Here is a 19769-nt window from a genome sequence, read left to right on the forward strand (position 1 = left end):
ATTTTCTGATCTGGGTATGGAATTTATTGGTGATGGTATTCTTCACTAGAAGTTCAGTTCACATAGTCAGCTTGACTCTGGTTTTTTTTTTTTTTTTTCTTTATCTGTCTGTGACTTACTCGAATACTACAGTGGGATGCGAGCTAATATGTCATTTTCCTTATTCATGGTTTTTAATTTAAACAGTTACAACAGAAGAATTTTATACCTTCTCTTTTCAAGATAGTTTGTTGGGGTGTAGTTTGTTCATCTGGTATTACCTTCTACTTCAGACTGAGGTTAGAATTAAACCAAGGGAAGTCAAAGAAGGGGATGGCAGTGTGTTTTTGTTTTTGTTTTCGTTTTGTGTGTTTACTTCTATACTGTTGAAGACATAAGATTTTGGTTTGAGACAAAGTCTCACCATGTTGCCCAGGCTGGCCATGAACTCACAATTCTCCTGTCTTGGTCTTCCAGGTATTGAAATATGGGCATGCACTTCCAAACTTAGCTAAGATAAGAGATTTTTAAATTTCTCATTCCTACTTCTCTAGAAAGTAAAGCTCCATAGCTGTTTGTTGACAAAGTAGAAACAAATGTGAGTCCACATGTCACAAAAGTGGAAGGGAAGTTACTTCTTGAAAAATCTCCAAGCGTTAGAAGAAGAAAGCAGGTGGCGGAAGGCTGGCTATTTGAGAGGAAAAGAAGGAGAGCCAGTGCTGACAGGCATGGAGGTGGGGAGATGCCTGTGTCTGTGAGAGGCACAAAGAAGAGTCACCATCAGGGTCAGTTATCAGTCCTGGCCTTGTAAGACCTGCCAGCTGATGCTCTTCGGTTTAATCTAGATGTCATCTGCTCTGGAGACAGAAGGGAGGAGTCAAAACAGCCACCTCACAGGATACTGACAACCTGACCCAGTCACTAGAACACCAACCTAATCAGGCAGGAGAAAGGGAATAAACCCACCCTCCAAACTGTCCATTCAGGCAATGAAGATGCTAGCTTGGGAAGAATAGAATTAGGAGAAAGAAAATCTAATGTCCCCAAATCATTTATTCTCTTTAAAAAGTTTATTTATTCTTCTCTCAAATAAGATATTGCAACTTGTAGTTTCCCCTTCCTCCACTCCTCCCAGTTCCCCCCTCCCCTCTTCTCCAGATCCGCTTCCTCCATTCCATCTCCCCCCAGAAAAGAGCAGGCCTCCCGGGCCATCAACCAAACATAGGCACAAGATACAATAAGATCAGGCACAACCCTGACATCAGAGCTGAGCAAGGCAACCCATTAGGAGGAAAAGGGTCCTGAAAGCAAGCAAAGGAGTCAGAGACACCCCATTCCTACTGTCTGGAGCCCCACAAAACACCAAGGCAACAACCATAACAAATATGCAGAGGATCTAGTGCAGATCCATGGAGGCTCCTTCATGATTGCCGCATCAGACTCTGTGAGTCCACATAAGCCCTGCTTAGTTGATTCTCTCCCAGTGTCCTCAACACCTCTGATCCCCAAAATTCCTCCTCCTCTTAATTTACTCCTAACCAGGAAAATAATGATGCTGTTTTAAAAATGATAATAGAAAAATGCATTTTATATTCATTCTGGGTCATTTCTGGCCTCAAATCCTTGAAAAGGTTTATACAATATTCTTTTTTTCTTTATTATTATGTGTTTTAAATTTTATACATCAGCCATGGGTTCCCCTGTCCTCCCCACTCCCGCACCCACCCCCACCTACCCCCAGCTCCTCCCCTCCATTCCCATGTCCTCCAGGATCAAGGCACCCCTGGGCATTCATTTAAACCTGGTGGATTCAGTACAGGCAGGTCCTGTCTCCTCCTTCCAGGCTGAGCATGTGTCCCTGTGTAAGCCCAAGGTTTCAAACAGCCAGCTCATGCACTAAGGAAAGATCCTGGTCCTACAGACTGGGTGCCTCCATATTCTTAGCAACACTATTGTGGATGACACTTTGCAAATTTTGGGCAAAAAATACAAATGTAGAATAATAGATTAAACATCTGAAATCAATATTTTAGGCAGGACTGAGATAAAGCTTTTCTGGAAGGGCCTATCAGAAGAGAAGGGAAATAGTAATGGATATGAAATGCATGAGCCAAAGAGGCTGCAACACGGAAACAGAGCAGGGGGGGTGGGGAGCTTCCGTAACAAATGACCTCAACTCAACGTGGCTGTTGTTTACTGCTTTTTTTCAGATTCAGGATTGTGGCACAAGTGAACTGAACTGCCTATGGTCTAAGGAAAAGTATATTTATAAATATGATATTCTTTATTTGAGAATTTCATCCATGCATATAATGTATTTTGATCATATTCATCTCCTATTTCCCCCTTCAAATCTTCCTGGATCCTCCCCTCCATGTAATCATTCACAACTTCCTGTCTTCTATTGATTTGGTAACCCACTGCTGCCCATATATGCTTGGGTGTGGGACCACACACATACAAGGGACCACACGTCTAAAGACAACTGACCTTTCTCTAGATTCATTGTAAACAGCTTTTTAGTTAAACCTGGAGCACATGTGCCTCTCACCCATCCAAATTTTTTTGTTTGCTCTTGTGCAGCTTTTGTGCAGACACCTCAGCTGCTGTGAGTTCGTGAATTCAACATTCCTGCTAGATCCAGAAAACACTGCTCTGCCTCAGTCCTCTTTGGCTCTTACACTCTTTCTGCCCCCTCTTCAGAGAAGCTCACGAGACTTGCAGGGAAGGTGTGATATGCAGATGTCCCATTAATGGCTGAGCATTCTACTGGACATTTATTCTCTGCATTTTGGCCAGTTGTGAGTTTACATATTAACTGCCATCCACCACACAAAGATGCTTCTATGATGCAAGCTGAGCCCTGCATTCATCTATCGGTAGAGAGAGGAATTCAGAAGTGCCTTAGTTACTTCTGTATTGCTGTGCTGAAACACCAGAACCAAAAGCAACTTATAGAGAGAAGACCTTGTTTTGGCTGTTTCCCAAGGGGTATGAATCCATCATGATGGGTGGCATGTCAGCAAGGGGCAGGCACAGTGACAGGAGCAGGAAACAGAGAGTTTACACCGTTTACCCTGTTGTGAAAAAGAGAGAGCAAACTGAAAGTGATCGACAACTCAGGAGGAAGGTATCCCATACCGGGCACTGGACTTTTTTTTTTTAAACAGGGTCTTACTATGTAGCCATGGCTGGCCTGGAACTCACTGTATAGAACAGGTTGTGCTTGAATTCACAGATATCTGCCTGCCACTGCTTCCTGAATGTTGGGATTAAGGGCATGCATCATCATGCTTGGCTACACTGTGCTTTTTTAATTGGCAACCTCTGGCTTCTGGGAAAATAATTAGTTCTTACGTTGGGTAATTCTATTTAAACTTTTTATATAAATGCACACACTCATGCATGCACACACGCGCATGCATGCACACACACACAGTTGCATACTCATCAATAATAAATAAGAAAAATTTAAAGATGTAAATTTGGTTCTACGCAGTTATCTGAAAACATGGTCATTGCCAAGATGCTAGCTTGCCTATCTGCATTCACACACACACACACACACACACACACACACACACACACACACACACAGAGTCGCTCAGTGTTTTTCCCCTCTCTGGTCCCACACTGCATGCTTATCTCTCATGTATGTCAAAGATCACACTGCTTAGGCAACATGGCACTAACCAAGCTCCATGACTGTCTTAGGTATTAAAATTGCTCTCCAGAGCTGTTGTGTTGTATATGCTAGGTTTACACAGAATCACAGCATGGAGAGGTTGTGGAGAGTATCTTTGGCTCCACTAGGGTTGTCTTTATGAATCAAGAAATGAGTCTCTCCTCTCTCTCTCTCTCTTTCTTTCTCTCTCTCTCTCTCTCTCTCTCTCTCTCTCTCTCTCTCTCTTTCTCATGTGTGTGTGTGTGTGTGTGTGTGTGTGTGTGTGTGTGTGTGTGTGTATTTGAATGTGCTTGCCTGTGCATGTAGAATCCAGAGGTTGATGTCAGGAACCCTCCTCCACAATTCTCTGCCTAATTCCTTCCTGACAGTGACATACTGTCCTTGAAGCTCACTTATTTGGCTAGGCTACTGACCAGATATCATGGAGGTGGACTGTCTAGTTATTATGGTTCCATGTCCTGCTCTACATCACTGGGTGCTGACCACTGCAACCCAGGAATCAGCAGGCACAGAGGACTGCTGTGGCCTTGTTCACAAGCCTGAAGCTTGACGGACTTGGCTATCTCCAGTAAACAGGGAGTGACTGTACATGACTATCACTTCATAGGTAGCTATGTGATGGTGCCTAACTCTTAGGGCCATTCCCACAAGGACCAGATAGACATACCTGTGTGGTTGGGGATGTGTTGAATAAAGTCTGACATTGTGTGCCGGACAGATAGCTCAGCACTTACTCTCCTTATGCCATGCTCTTGTCACAGTCCTTGCATTCCTATCTCTTGGTTCACCAGTTTTGTTGAATGAAAGCAAGTTATTAAATCTAAGATGTGAAACACATATGGCTATACATATTTTCTGGGCAAGGTGATAGTATGGGACTGCTTCACGGCATTTTTTCCCCATTATATATAAATATAACGATGATGAAAATTACCTTAAAAATAAGCACCAAGGAAAGAATGTATAGAGTCATACTGGAAAGACATTAAACAATCACACAGAGAGCCTGGTTCATCCAATCGTTACCCTCTTTGCCAAATCATTCTTTAATTGCAAGATCTGCAGATCACCTTGGTATCGCTTGATTTCCCCTAAGTACACAAGCCACAGCACCTGTCCCTGTCATATCCAAGTACTTTAGCTATTCCTGTGCCCCCACTGACAGGCCAATACTCATGTGAGCATGTTACTCATCCAAAGTGACAGTGATGACTTTCTCCTGACCAAGGAGTCAAGAGGCAGGACCCGACAGCAGGGGGGGATTTGCAGTTAAGAGGTTACTCTTAAGAAGAAGTTTATGAACCTCTAGGTCTTCCTTGGCAGTTGTACCTACAGATGGGCATTGTCTTTCTCCCTCCACATATCCTGCAGAGCCCAAAGGGGCTGATGCGTCAAGATGTTCTGGGCTGTTGAGCTGGGACCCTGCAAAACACAGGCGTTGCCCTAGTAAGAACAAGAACCAGTTTATTCTGCATCAAGTGAGTGACTGTAATATGGTCTGCCACACAGATTCAGGTTGTGCCATGTGACATGTTCTATCGAGGAGAGGTTACCTGGACTTTTGAAGTCACCCTTCAAACAACAGTCATAAATCAGTGCATTTACCAAGCCCGTTGTTGCAGGCAGAGCAGCAGGTGGAGAATCTCCTTTGTGTGTTCAGACATTGTTTTACAGCATTCCTAGCTGGGGTATGGTTTACTCAGTTTCAGGATGCATTCCAAATGCTTTACCTACTGGTCAAAATGATGTGAGGTCAGACACAGAGCTTGGTTGTAAATAGCTACTAAGGGGACTTCACACAGATGCCTTCTCCAGAGAACCTCCTCTAGAGAAGGCTAAGAGGGAACAAACCCTCAGCAACTGTTTTGTGCATATTGAGCAGACCATTGTCCAGAAGACAAGACTTGACCTGTGTGGAACTGGTAGGGTGCTCCCTCCCTCAGATGAGAAGTGAAGGAAACTGAGTCTTCCAAACTGATGTCAGTTCTTCTGAGGGAAACACCCACTGTAGCTGTGGAGAAAACTCTTCTAGGAAACAGATTTCTACAGAAAACATTCCAGAATTACCATCTTCTTTTGATGGTAATTGTCAGTAGGGAGCTCTCTTCCTCTCTAAATGTTCGCCATTATGGCAGATTGTTCTCTCTCTCTCTCTCTCTCTCTCTCTCTCTCTCTCTCTCATTCATTGTAGCCACAGTCACCATTAGGTCATTAGAAAAAACATTCTCTCATTTCCAAAAATATGAGGAAATTCTCTCACATGTCAGGGAAAATTAGCAGCCAGAAGTTAAGATGTAATGCAAATTGATTGTACACTGAGCAGAGCTGGTTGATGAGGCGAGAATGAGGAGCACACACCGTGTCTTCCCACATCAGGGAGGAGGAAACCAGAGCTATGAGGCTGAAAGATGGAGTTGGGAAAGCAGGGAGGTACTGGGAGTGTATCAGAAAGAAAGCTGTGTGCACATATATGTAAATTATTATATATAGCATGTGCTGCTATTAAACTGTTCATCATATTATACATATGTGTTTGTATATGTATATGTATACACTTCCCCTTCAGTTGTTGGGCTAGGACACTGATCCCTATATAAAGTATTTATAAACCATCAATTCCTTACTGATTTCAGTGGCTAATCTTCAGTTCCAATGTGACTAATTATAGAGGGGTTCAGGCTATTTTAAAAGACAGTGAAGGCTTTCAGTACTTCAACTGTCTATACTTTTCCATTCACTCTTCCTGTCTTTTCTTAGAGTGTTGGTTTGATGATAGAAGTCTCCACATCTGCTGTATTTCTCTTTGCTACTCTTCTAGGAAGAAAACCCTTATGTTGGTTTGTGACAATGAATTTAAAAAATATGATGTCATTGGAAATGAAAGCTCAAAAAAGGAACCGGTGTGCCATCCAAATGAGACAGCAGCAGCAACAAGAATAGCTACTAAGATTCAGTGGAAAAGATCTATGTTGATGAAATACAATGACTCTATATTCAAGGGATCTTCAGGTTCAATGCATATGTCCTAGTTTAGGTTTCTATTGCTGTGAAGAGACAAAATGACCATAGCAACTCTTATAAGGGAAAAATTTAATTGAGGCTGGCTTATAGTTTCAGAGGTATATTCCATTATCTTCATGGTGGGAAACATGTCAGCAGTCAGACAGACATGGTACTGGAGAAGGAACTGAGAATTCTATACCTTGAATCACAGGCAGCAGAAGGAGACTGCCACACAAGGCCTAGCTTGAGCATATAAGACCTCCAAGTCCACCTCCACAGTGACACATTTCCTACAAGGCCACACCTACTCCAACAAGGCCACACCTACTCCAACAAGGCCACACCTACTCCAACAAGGCCACACCTACTCCAACAAGGCTGTATCTCCTATAGTGCCGATCACCATGAGTCTATAGGGACCATTCCTATTAAAATCACCACACAATTCAAATCAAAATTTAATGGTATTTCTCCCAGAAGTATCACTTTTAAAACACACATGGAACCATGGAGATACCAAGAATAAAAGCAGTGTTGTATTGGTAGTGTCACAATACCTGAATTCACATTACAACTGTATGTCTAAGAGAGTGCTACTGAGGGCTTACTACCCCTTACCACAGAAGCCTCTTTTAGTCAGTAGCAATAAACAAGACCCACAACTGTTCAATGAACACAAAATAAAGGGCTGATTTCCTAGGAACATTGCAGAAGAGGAAGGAGAAGAATTGTAAGATCCAGAGGCAGTGGGTGACCACAGCAAAGCAGTGTTCTCAGACACAACAGGACAGTTGCACTAATGAACCGAGAGTAGCTATGACCAAATGGACAAGTCCAGGCCGGACAAAATCCCAGCTCAGAAAATGGAGGAAATTTCTTTTCTAGCTCAGGAACTGTGGCAGTTGATAGCTTCTGAGAGAGATCCTGATGTCCTCGGGGCTGGGGTCCCTGAGAGAGGCTACCTAAGCTCCAGGAGATGGCCGTGTATTGATGAACAGCTAGAAGCACTAACAGGAAGAAGGATGAAAAGGAAGAAGAGAAAGAACAGGAGGGAAACCCCATGAAATTGAGAGGGAACAGTGGTGTTTCAAAGACTAATTATAGAGACATTTCACTTCCCTGGTGGGATTTATTTCCGGGATGTTTCATGAGGCTGTTATGAACGGGGTCGATTTCCGGATTTCTTCTTGGTGTGTGTGTCTGTGGTATTCAGGCAGGCTAGTCACCTTTCTATGATCTGTTTCTGTCACTGTATATGCTCTCACTCATATTTGGAACCCAAAAACTGTTAAACTCATAGAAGTTGAGAGTAGATGATAGTTACCAGAGGTCATGGAGGTCAGAGGGAGGAGTCCTGTGCATAATATTAGGTCAAAGAAGACGAAGTCACAATAACAAGGAGAAGGACAACAAGATTCTCTGAGTTCCTACCAGACAGTATGCTTGCCATACATACACAAGACTACTAAATACTGGGGAGAAGTAGAGGGACAGATTTAGGGTTTCTCACTGTGCACTTACACATGCATCCAGTGCGATTTTTTGAGACTGTGTCCATTTGTATAATTTTTATGGTGTAGATTATTAACTTAAAAAGACTGGAAAAATTCAAAAAGATTCAGAATTAACAAATCAAAAATGTTTTATATAGCAAAATTTAATAGAGTATACAATAATTTAATTGCATATGATAGCTTGCTACATTAAAAATATAAAATTGCAAGATTAAGTTAGATAACTTAAAATATATAGATAGAAAAATAAATACATATGCAGATACACCCAAATGGATGCATCAACAAAAACTTATACATATACACAAAAATTGGTTCTGTTTTGCTGAAACATCTAAGCAGGTTGATTGACTTTATGCCAAAACAAATGAGAGGTTTTATAGCTTATACAATGAGGTGCAGTGTCCTAGCCCAGGAGAGTCCTCTCCACATTGACTCAGGACTTACTCCTTCTCCTCAGTCAATCCTGCCAGCAGGTTGGCTGAGGAAGACAGGGCTCTCCTTACTTCTGCTCTGACCACCTCCCAGGCACAGGGGCTGTGTTTCTTCTCCTTCAGGTAGACAGTGATCCTGTGGAAGTAGTTCCTCACAGCCACCAGAGAGTCTTCCTGGCTCGGGGAAGGTTCCTGCACCTCCACCTGCTGCATCAGACAGGCTTGCAGGTCTTTGAGCTGCTGGTGGAGGCCAGTGCACAATGTGTCTAGGAGGCTTGTCTCCCAAGCAGCAGATGAGTCCTTGGAGCTGAAGAGGATCAGGACCTGCTGGGTCAGCTCCTGCAGGACAGGGATGGCTTGAGCCTTCTGGATCTGCTGGGCATCCACCTTCTCCAGAGGGAATGCAAAGTCCATTCTGTCCTTGAGGCAGGAGAGAGGGGAGAGTCTCCTCATTTGTGCCAGGAGTGCAGAGGGTCTCTTGTTCCTGAGGTGATGAGTCTGAGGCGGGTCACATCCAAGACAGCAGCTTGACCAGCAGTGCATCACCACCAGGAAGGTCAGGAGAGCACAGGGCCTGGCCATTGTGGATGTTGCAGATGCTGCTGGTCCTCTGGGCTCTGTGGTCCTGAACCTTGCCCTCCAGGTTCTCTGAAGTCCATCCTGGCTGGGTCCATGCATCTTAAGTAAGAGAAAGCACTAGTTTCCATTTTCTGAACGCCCACCCATTACTCTCCCATGCACTTTTCACTTTCTTTCAGTCATTCTCTGCTAGTGTCTGTTCTTTTTTTAAATGTATTTTTCTTTTCATTATTGCTTCCGCTTTCACTGCACTCCTCAAAAAAGCTTCTTTAGAGTTTATTCCTAAGAGAAATTGTCATTTATTTTTACATCTCAGATATAGCATACATGTATGAAATTACTCACATGTAAAGAATGAAAACTTTCATGTAATTATTGTATGGAAATGTTCTTGAATTTAATGATGCAATTAAATTTTGTGAGTCATGTTTATTTCTTAATATAGATATTTAAATTCTAATGTAAATTTTTTTGCAAATTATTTTTTCTAAGCATACACTAATGAAATATGATGCAATGGTACAAGTCAAAATCTTACACATGCATGTTGATTAAAAGTTAAAAAATTTAGTCACATGCCATGTTTTCTTAATATCCAGGGGAGGCCTGCCCTTTTCTGAATAGAAAGGGAGGAGGAGTGGATATGGGGCTGGGTTTGAAAGGAGTTGAGGGGGAGGAACTGGGAGGAGAGGACTGAGGTGAAACTACAGTTTGTAAGAAAAATAAAAAATAGTTTTAAAAGCTGGGTCACTTCAATCTATTTGTATTAATTTTGTTTAATATCAATTTATATGAATGAACAAGTTACGTTTTTATTATATATTAGGTATTTGTTGTATGATCATTCTGGGGTTATTATGGCACAATTGGTAAAGAGCATCCTGATGAAGGCTGACATATTTATTAATGTTGATCCCTGGAACCCACAGCAGGAGTGGAACACTGATTCCTATAAGTGGTACTCTCACTCCACATGCTTGCTTTGGGAAGAACTTGCTGGCACATTTTCCCTCTCTCTCTCTCTCACACACACACACACACACACACACACACACACACACACACACTTACGTATACAAACTATTATAAAATTTATCACAAACAGCTCTATTCGAGAAGTTTCAGCTTTATTCTTTACACTGTTGTTTCCTCTGTCCTTAGGATGTAAAAGAATTCTGTCCTGGCCTGTGAGTTTCATTAACTGTTTAGTGCTCCATAAGATCATTTCTCAGAATGAAGAATAGATGGGGTTTATCTGTGTTACAGCCAGTGTGACTTGGACAATTAACAGAGGTTCTCTGGCATTTCTCTCTCTCATCAACTCGTTTTGTTGGCCATGGGGTTGTGCTTCATAGTTCCTCCAAAGGCAGGATCAGTGCAGACATCTACTTTTCTCTCCACCACTCATGTATTGAGGATTCTTTCACCAATAACAATTACATCAGCACTGAACGTGGGTTCTTTCTAGCTGTGTCTGAGTTCAGAGACTGTGATCCCTGCTTGCTGCCTTTTCTCTAAGTGCCCTGTGACTTCTTTAGTGGAGTTTGAGTCTACTCACACTCTCTGCTGCACAGTGGGGCACAGTGTCCCCAGTCCTCTTCTTGTACCCCACTCCCTGGGAGTGCTCACCATATCTTGATGACATCAGCACCCACACAGATGTGGTATTTGCTTGGTTTTTAGCATCATAAATCCTAAAAGGTCACTGCTCTGGTTATAGTGGATTCATAATGAAGTCTTTTGTTTTCAGTGTGAATACATTGCCAGGGATCAGTGTGAAGAATCTCAAAATGTCAATAGCAGAAGACCCTGTGGTCTGTAGTAATGTGTAACTATCTCAGTTTGTCCTGAGGACATTTGTATTTGTGGTTTTTCCAAAACTAGTTTTGTGATCAATATTTGCTCACTGAGTGCTTGCTGTGCCTGAAGTTAGGTGTGGTGATATTGTGTTCCCCAAAATATTGTGCACCCTAATAAACTTAACTGGGGTCAGAGAACAGAACAGCCACCAGATATAGAGGCCAGAAAATGGTGGCACACACTCCTTTAATCCTAGCATACCAGAGGCAGAGATCCAACTGATTCTCTGTGAGTTCAAGGCCACACTGAAAACAGCCAGGCATGGTAACAAGAGCCTTTAATCCCAGGAAGTGATGGAAGGAGGCAGAAAGGTATATAAGGCGTGAGGACCAGAAACTAGAGCTGGTTAAGCTTTTATGCTTTTGAGCAACAGTTGAGCTTAGATTCTTTCTGGATGAAGATTCAGAGGCTTCTAGTCTGAGGAAACAGGATCAGCTGAAAAACTGGCAAGGTGAGATGGCTGTGGCTTGTTCTGCTTCTCTGAGCATTCACCTCAATACCTGGCTCCAGGTTTGTTTTTTATTAATAAGACCTTTTAAGATTTGTGCTACAGAGACTAACCCCCAGCTCCCGTCCACCCCGGAACTCCCATCTGGACCAGAGGTGAGTGCCTGGGTCATAGTCAGAGAGGCAACTGCACCTGGGTCCCACCGCTGGACACAGGCCACCCCGGGAGGACCTGACCAACTTGGCCCCAGTTTCCTGCCAATGGGCAGGACTTGCTGGAAGGCTCCTCTTTTCCAAGACTGCAGGCAGACACTGCAGTCTCCACACCCTGCCCCCAGCCCCATCTGCTGGAGACCCAGCCACTTCTTGAGACTCAGAGACCAGCCCCCAGCTTCCATCCTGCCCTGGAACTCCCATCTGGACCAGAGAACAGAGGAACTCCCATCTGGACAAGAGGAGCTCCCATCTGGAAAAAATAAGGAGACCCCAGGGACTTCCTGAGACTCAGAGTCCAGCCCCCCAGCTCCTATCCAGCCAGCACTCTCATCTGGACCAGCACTCCCATCTGGCCCAGAGTTTCTATCTGGACCAGAGAGAGGCTCCCTAAAACTGTCAAGTCTCTCTGGACCAAGTACACTGATAAGACCAAGAATGAACACAAGAGGAGATGGGCAGACGTCAAGGCAGAAGTACATACAACAGAATAAAGAGCAATACACCATCACCAGAACCTAGCCCTTCTCCAACAGCTAGACCTGAACATCACAGAATGGAAGAAGAAGAAGAAAACAACCTTATAAGTAACATCATGAAGAGGCTAGAGCCTTATATAGAAGAAATAAAAAATAAAGTAGAGGAACAGACAAACAAAAAATGGGAAGAACGCTATAAAAAAACTAGAGGAAAGGACAATTAAAGCAGAAGAAAACAATAAATCCTTGAATGAAAATCATGAAAAGACAAGGGAGACAATCCAAGACCTGAAGAGGGAAATAGAAAAAATGAAGAAGACACTAGCAGAAGGAATGTTGGAAATAGAAAATCTAAGTAAACAAACAGGAACTTCAGATACAAGTATAACCAACAGAATGCAAGAGGTGGAGGAGAGGATCTCTGGTGTTGAAGATACAGTCGAAGAAATACATTCATCAGTCAAAGTAAACACTAAAACCAACAAAGTCATGACCCAAAATGTCCAAGAAATTTGGGACACCATGAAAAGACCAAACCTACGAATAATAGGGATAGAGGAAGGAGAAGAATACCAACTCAAAGGCACAGAAAATATATTTAACAAGATCATAGAAGAAAACTTTCCCAACTTAAAGAAGGAAATGCCTATGAAGATACAAGAAGCCTCTAGAACACCAAACAGACTAGACCAAAAAGTCCCCTTGCCACATAATAATTTAACAACTAAACGTCCAGAATGAAGAAAGAATATTAAGGGCAGCAAAGGAAAAAGGCCAAGTGACTTATAAAGGCAAACCCATCAGAATAACACCTGATTTCTCGATGGAGACTTTGAAAGCCAGAAGGACCTGGACAGATATAATGCAGACACTAAGAGACCATAGATGCCAGCCTAGACTAATATACCCAGCAAAATTATCAATCATCATAGATGGAGTGAACAAGACCTTCCAAGACAAAACCAGATTTAAACAATACTTATCCACAAACCCAGCCCTACAGAAAGCACTAGAAGGAAAATTCCAACCTAAGGAAGGCAGATACACCCATGAAAACACAGGCAATAGATAACACCACAGCAGTAAACCCCAAAGAAGAGAAGTACACACACACTACCACCAAAAAATAAAAATAATAACAGGAATGAACAATCACTGGTCATTAATATCCCTTAATATCAGTGGACTTAATTCACCTATAAAAAGACACAGACTAACAGAATGGATATGAAAACAGGACCCATCTTTCTGCTGCATACAAGAAACACACCTCAAATTCAAAGACAGACACCTCCTAAGAATAAAAGGCTGGGAAAAGACTTTCCAATCAAATGGTCTTAAGAAGCAAGCTGGTGTAGCCATCCTAATATCCAGCAAAATAGACTTCAAACTAAAATCAATCAAAAGAGATGATGAAGGACATTACATACTCATCTCAGGAAAGATCCACCAAGATGAAGTGTCAATTCTGAACATTTATGCCCCAAACACAAGGGCACCCACATATGTAAAAGAAACATTACTAAAGCTTAAATCACATATAAATCCCCACACATTAACAGTGGGAGACTTCAACACCCCACTATCACCTCTGGACAGATCGGCCAAATTGAAACTTAACAGAGACATAATGGACTTAACTGATGTTATGGCTCAAATGGACATTCCGCCCAAACAAAAATGAATATACTTTCTTCTCAGCACCCCATGGAACCTTCTCTAAAATTGACCACATACTTGGCCACAAAGTAAATCTCAACAGATACAAAACAATTGGAATAACCTCCTGTGGTCTATCAGACCACCATGGTTTAAAGTTAGATTTCAACAACAGAAAAAGCTACAGAAATCCTACAATCTCATGGAAACTGAATAATGCTCAACTGAATCACCAATGGGTTAAGGAAAAAAATAAAGAAAGAAATTAAAGACTTCCTAGAGATCAATGAAAATGAATACACCACATACCCAAACTTATGGGACACTATGAAAGCAGTGCTAAGAGGGAAATTCATAGCACTGAATGCCCACATAAAGAAGCTGGAGAAATCTCACGCTAGTGACTTGACAGCACACCTGAAAGCCCTTGAACAGGAAGAAGCAAAGTCTCCCAGGAGGAACAGATGCCAGGAAATTATAAAATTGAGAAATGAAATCAATAAAATAGAAATAAAGAGAATAATACAAAGGATTAATGAAACAAAGAGTTGGTTCTTTGAGAATATCAACAAGATAGACAAGCCCTTATCCAAACTAACCAAAAGACAGAGAGAGAGAGAGCATCCAAATTAACAAAATCAAAAATGAAAAGGGGGACAGAACAACAGACAATGAGGAAATCCAGAGAATCATTAGTCATACTTGAAAAACCTCTACTCCACAAAACTGGAAAATCTAAAAGAAATGGATAATTTTCTGGATAGGTACCACATACCTAAGTTAAATCAAGACCAGAGAGACCATTTAAATAGTCCAATAACCCTTAAGGAAATAGAATCAGTCATTAAAAGTCTCTCAACCAAAAAAAGCCCTGGACCTGATGGTTTCACTGCAGAATTCTACCAGATCTTCAAAGAAGACTTAATACCAATAGTCTTTAAATTGTTCCACACAATAGAAGCAGAAGGTATATTACCAAACTCCTTTTATGAGGCTACAATTACCCTGATTCCTAAACCAAACAAAGATGCAACAAAGAAAGAGAACTACAGACCGATCTCCCTCATGAACATTGATGCAAAAATACTCAATAAAATACTGGCAAACAGACTCCAAGAACACATCAAAACAATTATCCACCATGATCAAGTAGGCTTCATCCCAGGGATGCAAGGGTGGTTCAACACATGAAAGTCCGTCAATGCAATACACCATATAAACAAACTCAAAGAAAAAAACCACACGGTCATCTCTCTAGATGCAGAAAAGGCATTTGACAAAATCCAACACCCCTTCATGGTAAAGGTCTTGGGGCGATCAGGAAGACAGGGAACATACCTAAACATAATAAAGGCAATCTACAGCAAGCTAACAGCCAACATCAAATTAAATGGAGAGAAACACAAAGCAATGCCACTAAAATCAGGAACAAGGCAAGGCTGTCCACTCTCCCCCTACTTATTCAATATAGTACTTGAAGTTCTAGCCAGAGCTATAAGACAACATAAAGAGATTAAGGGGATACACATTGGAAAGGAAGAAGTCAAGCTCTCCCTATTTGCAGATGACATGTTAGTATACATGAGTGACTCCAAAAATTCAACCAAGGAACTGATACAGCTAATAAAAACCTTCATTGCAGGATACAAGATTAACTAAAAAAAAAAATATCAGTAGCCCTTCTATATACAGTAGACAAACAGGCTGAGAAGGAAATCAGAGACACATCACCCTTTACAATAGCCACAAATGATATAAAATACCTTGGGGTTACACTAACTAAGCATGTGAAGGACCTATATGACAAGAACTTTAAGTCCCTGAAAAAAGAAATTGAAGAAGATATCAGAAAATGGAAAGATCTCCCATGCTCATGGATAGGCAGGATTAACATAGTAAAAATGGCGATCTTACCAAAAGCAATCTACAGATTCAACACAATTTCCATCAAATTACCAACACAATTCTTCACAGATCTGGAAAGAATAATACTCAACTTCATTTGGAAAAACAAAAAACCCAGGATAGCCAAAAGAATCCTGTACAATAAAACAACCTCTGGAGGCATCACAATCCCCAACCTCAAGCTCTACTATAGAGTTACTGTAATAAAAACAGCTTGGTACTGGCATAAAAATCGACATGTGGACCAATGGAATAGAATTGAAGACCCTGACATTAACCCGCACACCTATGAACATATAATTTTTGACAAAGAAGCCAAAAATGTACAATGGAAAAAAGAAAGCATCTTCAACAAGTGGTGCTGGCATAACTGATGTCAATGTGTAGAAGGCTGCAAATAGATCCATATCTGTCACCATGCACAAAATTTAAATCCAAGTGGATCAAAGACCTCAACATAAATCCAGCTACTCTGAACCTGATAGTAGAGAAAGTAGGAAGTACTCTTGAATGCATTGGCACCAGAGATCACTTTCTAAATATAACACCAGTAGCACAGACACTGAGAGAAACAATCAATGGGACCTGTTGAAACTGAGAAGCTTTTGTAGAGCAAAGAACACGGTCAACAAGACAAAGCGACAGCCTACAGAATGGGAAAAGTTCTTCACCAACCCCACATCTGACAGAGGGCTGATATCCAGAATATATAAAGAACACAAGAAATTAGACATCAAAATGCCCAACAGTCCAATTAAGAAATGGGCTATAGAACTAAACAGAGAATTCTCCACAGAGGAAGTTCAAATGGCTGAAAGACATTTAAGGAATTGCTCAACATCCCTAATTATCCGGGAAATGCAAATCAAAATGACTCTGAGATACCACCTTACACCTGTCAGAATGGCTAAGATCAAAAGCACAGAAGACAGCTTATGCTGCAAAGGATGTGGAGCAAGGGGAACTCTCCTCCACTGCTGGTGGGAATGCAAGCTTGTACAGCCACTTTGGAAATCAATATGACACTTCCTTAGAAAATTGGGAATCCATCTCCCCCAAGACCCAGCTGTAGCACTCTTGGGCATATACCCAAGGAATGCTCAATCATACCACAAGGGCATTTGCTCAGCTATATTCGTATCAGCATTGTTTGTATAGCCAGAACCTGGAAACAACCTAGATGCCCTTCAACTGAAGAATGGATAAAGAAAATATGGTACATATACACAATGGAGTACTACTCAGCAGAGAAAAACAATGACATCATGAGGTTTGCAGGCAAATGGATGGATCTAGAAAAAATCATCCTGAGTGAGGTAACCCAGACTCAGAAAGACAAACATGGTATGTACTCACTCATAGAGGATACTAGATGTAAAACAAAGATGACTAGACTGCTACACAACTCCAGGGAGGCTACCTAGAAAACGGGACCCTAGGAAAGACACAGGGATCACCCAATGACAGAGAAATGGATGAGATCTACATGAACAACCTGGATGTCAGTGGGAGTAATGAAGGGCAAGATTTGAGGGAAAGAAAGTATAGGGGAGCAGGAGATCACAGCTGGATCAAGAATAGAAAGGGAGAATGAGGAATAACAGACCAGGATAAATGAAGACCACATGAGAACAGGAATAGGCAGAGTGCTGGAGAGGTCCCCAGAAATCCACAATGATATATCCTCTGTAGTCTGGCAATGGTCGAGAGAAAGCCTGATCTGACCTAGTCTGGTGATCAGATGACTAAACACCCTAACAGTCGTCTTGGAACTCTCATCCAATAACTGATGGAAGTGGATGCAGAGATCTTCAGCCAGGCCCCAGGTGGAACTCCAGGTGTCCAACTGTCGAGAAAGAGGAGGGTCTGCAAGAGCATGAATTGTTGAATCCAAGATTGCAAAAAGCACAGGGACAAATAGCCAAACTAATGGAAGCACATGAATTATGAACCAAAGGCTGTGGAGCCCCCAGCTGGATCAGGCCCTCTGGATAAGTGAGACAATTGAATAGCTTGATCTGTTGGCTGTTTGAAACCTTGGGCTTACACAGGGACACTTTGCTCTGTCTGGAAGGAGGGGACAGGACCTGCCTGTACTGAATCCACTAGGTTTAAATGAATGCCCAGGGGTGCCTTGATCCTGGAGGACATGGGAATGGAGGGGACTGGCTGGGGGGAAGCTGGGGGTGGGTGCGGGAGTGGGGAGGACAGGGGAACCCATGGCTGATGTATAAAATTTAAAACATACAATAATAAAGGAAAAAAATTTAAAAAAAGAAAAAAAATTTGTGCTATAGTTAGGAGGTGGAAATACAGACCAGAAGACACAGTGATAGCACTGCCTCTGATTGGCTTTTAATTATCCAGAAGTTTTGACCTACAGATATTTATGCAGTTTTACTTTAGTAGTGGATACTGCACACACTCTGTCTTTGTCCATTTGAAAATTGAGCATTGGAGAGCTTTGGGGGATTCTATCAGATAGGAGAGTTTCAGGACTGCCAATGTGTATAATTTTCATTTAATTTTTCTATAGTGATTGTGGCTCCATGTGGATGTCATTTCTCTTTTGAATTCTCATTGCATTGAATATTTTATTTCTTTTTTCCACTTTCCTAGAGAGAAGATACTGACGTTGCACAGTGGCAATGAATGGAAATTGTGGTGTCACTTGAAATGAAAGCAAAAGAAAGGAAGTGATGTCATCCCAGTGGGGAAGCACTAGCCACAATGTGAAGAGTGTTCAACTTAAAAGTTCAATGATATAATATAATATTTTAGAGATAACTGAGTGCATATTAAATTAGACTGTAGAGTCAATGCAATAAAAAAATCATTAATTTTCTACCCCCTTCCCCAACATCAGTTTAACACACCTATGGAAGCTGCTGGAGAGCAGGACTGTAAAGAATAAGAGCAATGGCCGTGGTGCCCCAAGACTGACTTTTTACATTACATGCTACATCTCAGAGATGTATCTCAGTCCTATACAGAGAAACTTCTAGCAAGAGATGACTTGATATAGGCAATTACAAGTGATCAATATACAGAGAATAGGAGACTCAGAATTATCAGTATGGCTTTTCTGGTTTTCAAGGGTCAATGATCATTACAGAAAAGCTGGCAAGAAGATGGAAATTCCCAGAGACGGGTTCTGACTGTAGGACACAGGGGTTTGTAGACACAATACAGTACTTGCATGTCCATATAGATAGCAGCTGTGACTGCACACACAGAGCCTGAATATGATGCAGACAAAATTCCAGTTTAAAGCAGGGAGTATGTCAGGATAAGCCACCCCTAGCTGAGAAAGTATTTTCAACTGATGGCTGCTGGGAGAGGCAAAATGGAACACAATGGTTTCCTTCTGTATAGCATGCTGGCTCTATGTCCAGAGGAGGACTAAAACTGGAGAGAAGTAAGATTTTACCATCAGTGATTCAGTTATCCGAAGTAATGGGGCCCCTGAGAGATTGCCCGGGATTCATTACATGGCAGTGTATCCATGCAAAACAGGCAACAGCAAACTCAAGGTTAAAAATGAAATTGAAAGGTATCAGCAGTGTCTATTTTAGAGGAATTTAACTTCGCTTGTTATATTTCTTTCAAGGTATGTTTTTTGAGGCTATTATGAATGAAATTTACCTTGGATAATTCTAAGTTCAACTTGACACCAGATAGGGTCATGTGGGAAGAAGTCATCTCACCTGTGATCTCTACAGGCTCACACTGGAGACCAGTCTCTAAATCATTTTAATAACCGATGACTGCTGTAGGAGTGTCAGGCACACTCTGGGTGATCCTACCCTGGGCAGGTGGTCCTGGAGAGTATTAGAAAGCAGGCTGAGCAGGCCCTGAGGCATCAAGGCCGTGGACAGTGTGTTCCTCCATGACCTCTACATCAGGTTTGTGACCCAATTAACATCCTGCTCAACTTTCTCGCAGTAATGAAATAGGCTGTGATTTTAAACTGAAATAAACCCTTTCTGCCCCTAAAATGCTATAGCTCATG

The 19769-nt window shown here is 41.8% G+C and overlaps 1 protein-coding gene across 1 annotated transcript; it reads right to left on the minus strand.

Annotated features, from left to right (window-relative positions):
- Window positions 1-8576: 8576 nt before the first annotated feature.
- LOC118578508 (interferon alpha-12-like) lies at window positions 8577-9259 on the minus strand. The gene has a single exon (XM_036179510.1). It carries the CDS (start codon window positions 9195-9197, stop codon window positions 8625-8627), a length of 573 nt encoding a protein of 190 aa, XP_036035403.1. The 5' UTR covers window positions 9198-9259; the 3' UTR covers window positions 8577-8624.
- Window positions 9260-19769: the final 10510 nt, after the last annotated feature.

The sequence above is a fragment of the Onychomys torridus genome, chromosome 2, assembly GCF_903995425.1.
Source record: "Onychomys torridus chromosome 2, mOncTor1.1, whole genome shotgun sequence".
Classification (NCBI taxonomy): domain Eukaryota; kingdom Metazoa; phylum Chordata; class Mammalia; order Rodentia; family Cricetidae; genus Onychomys; species Onychomys torridus.

Bases quoted from the DNA above. Each gene is read 5' to 3' on its own strand.
- LOC118578508 (XM_036179510.1), bottom strand. From the start codon at position 9,197: ATGGCCAGGCCCTGTGCTCTCCTGACCTTCCTGGTGGTGATGCACTGC.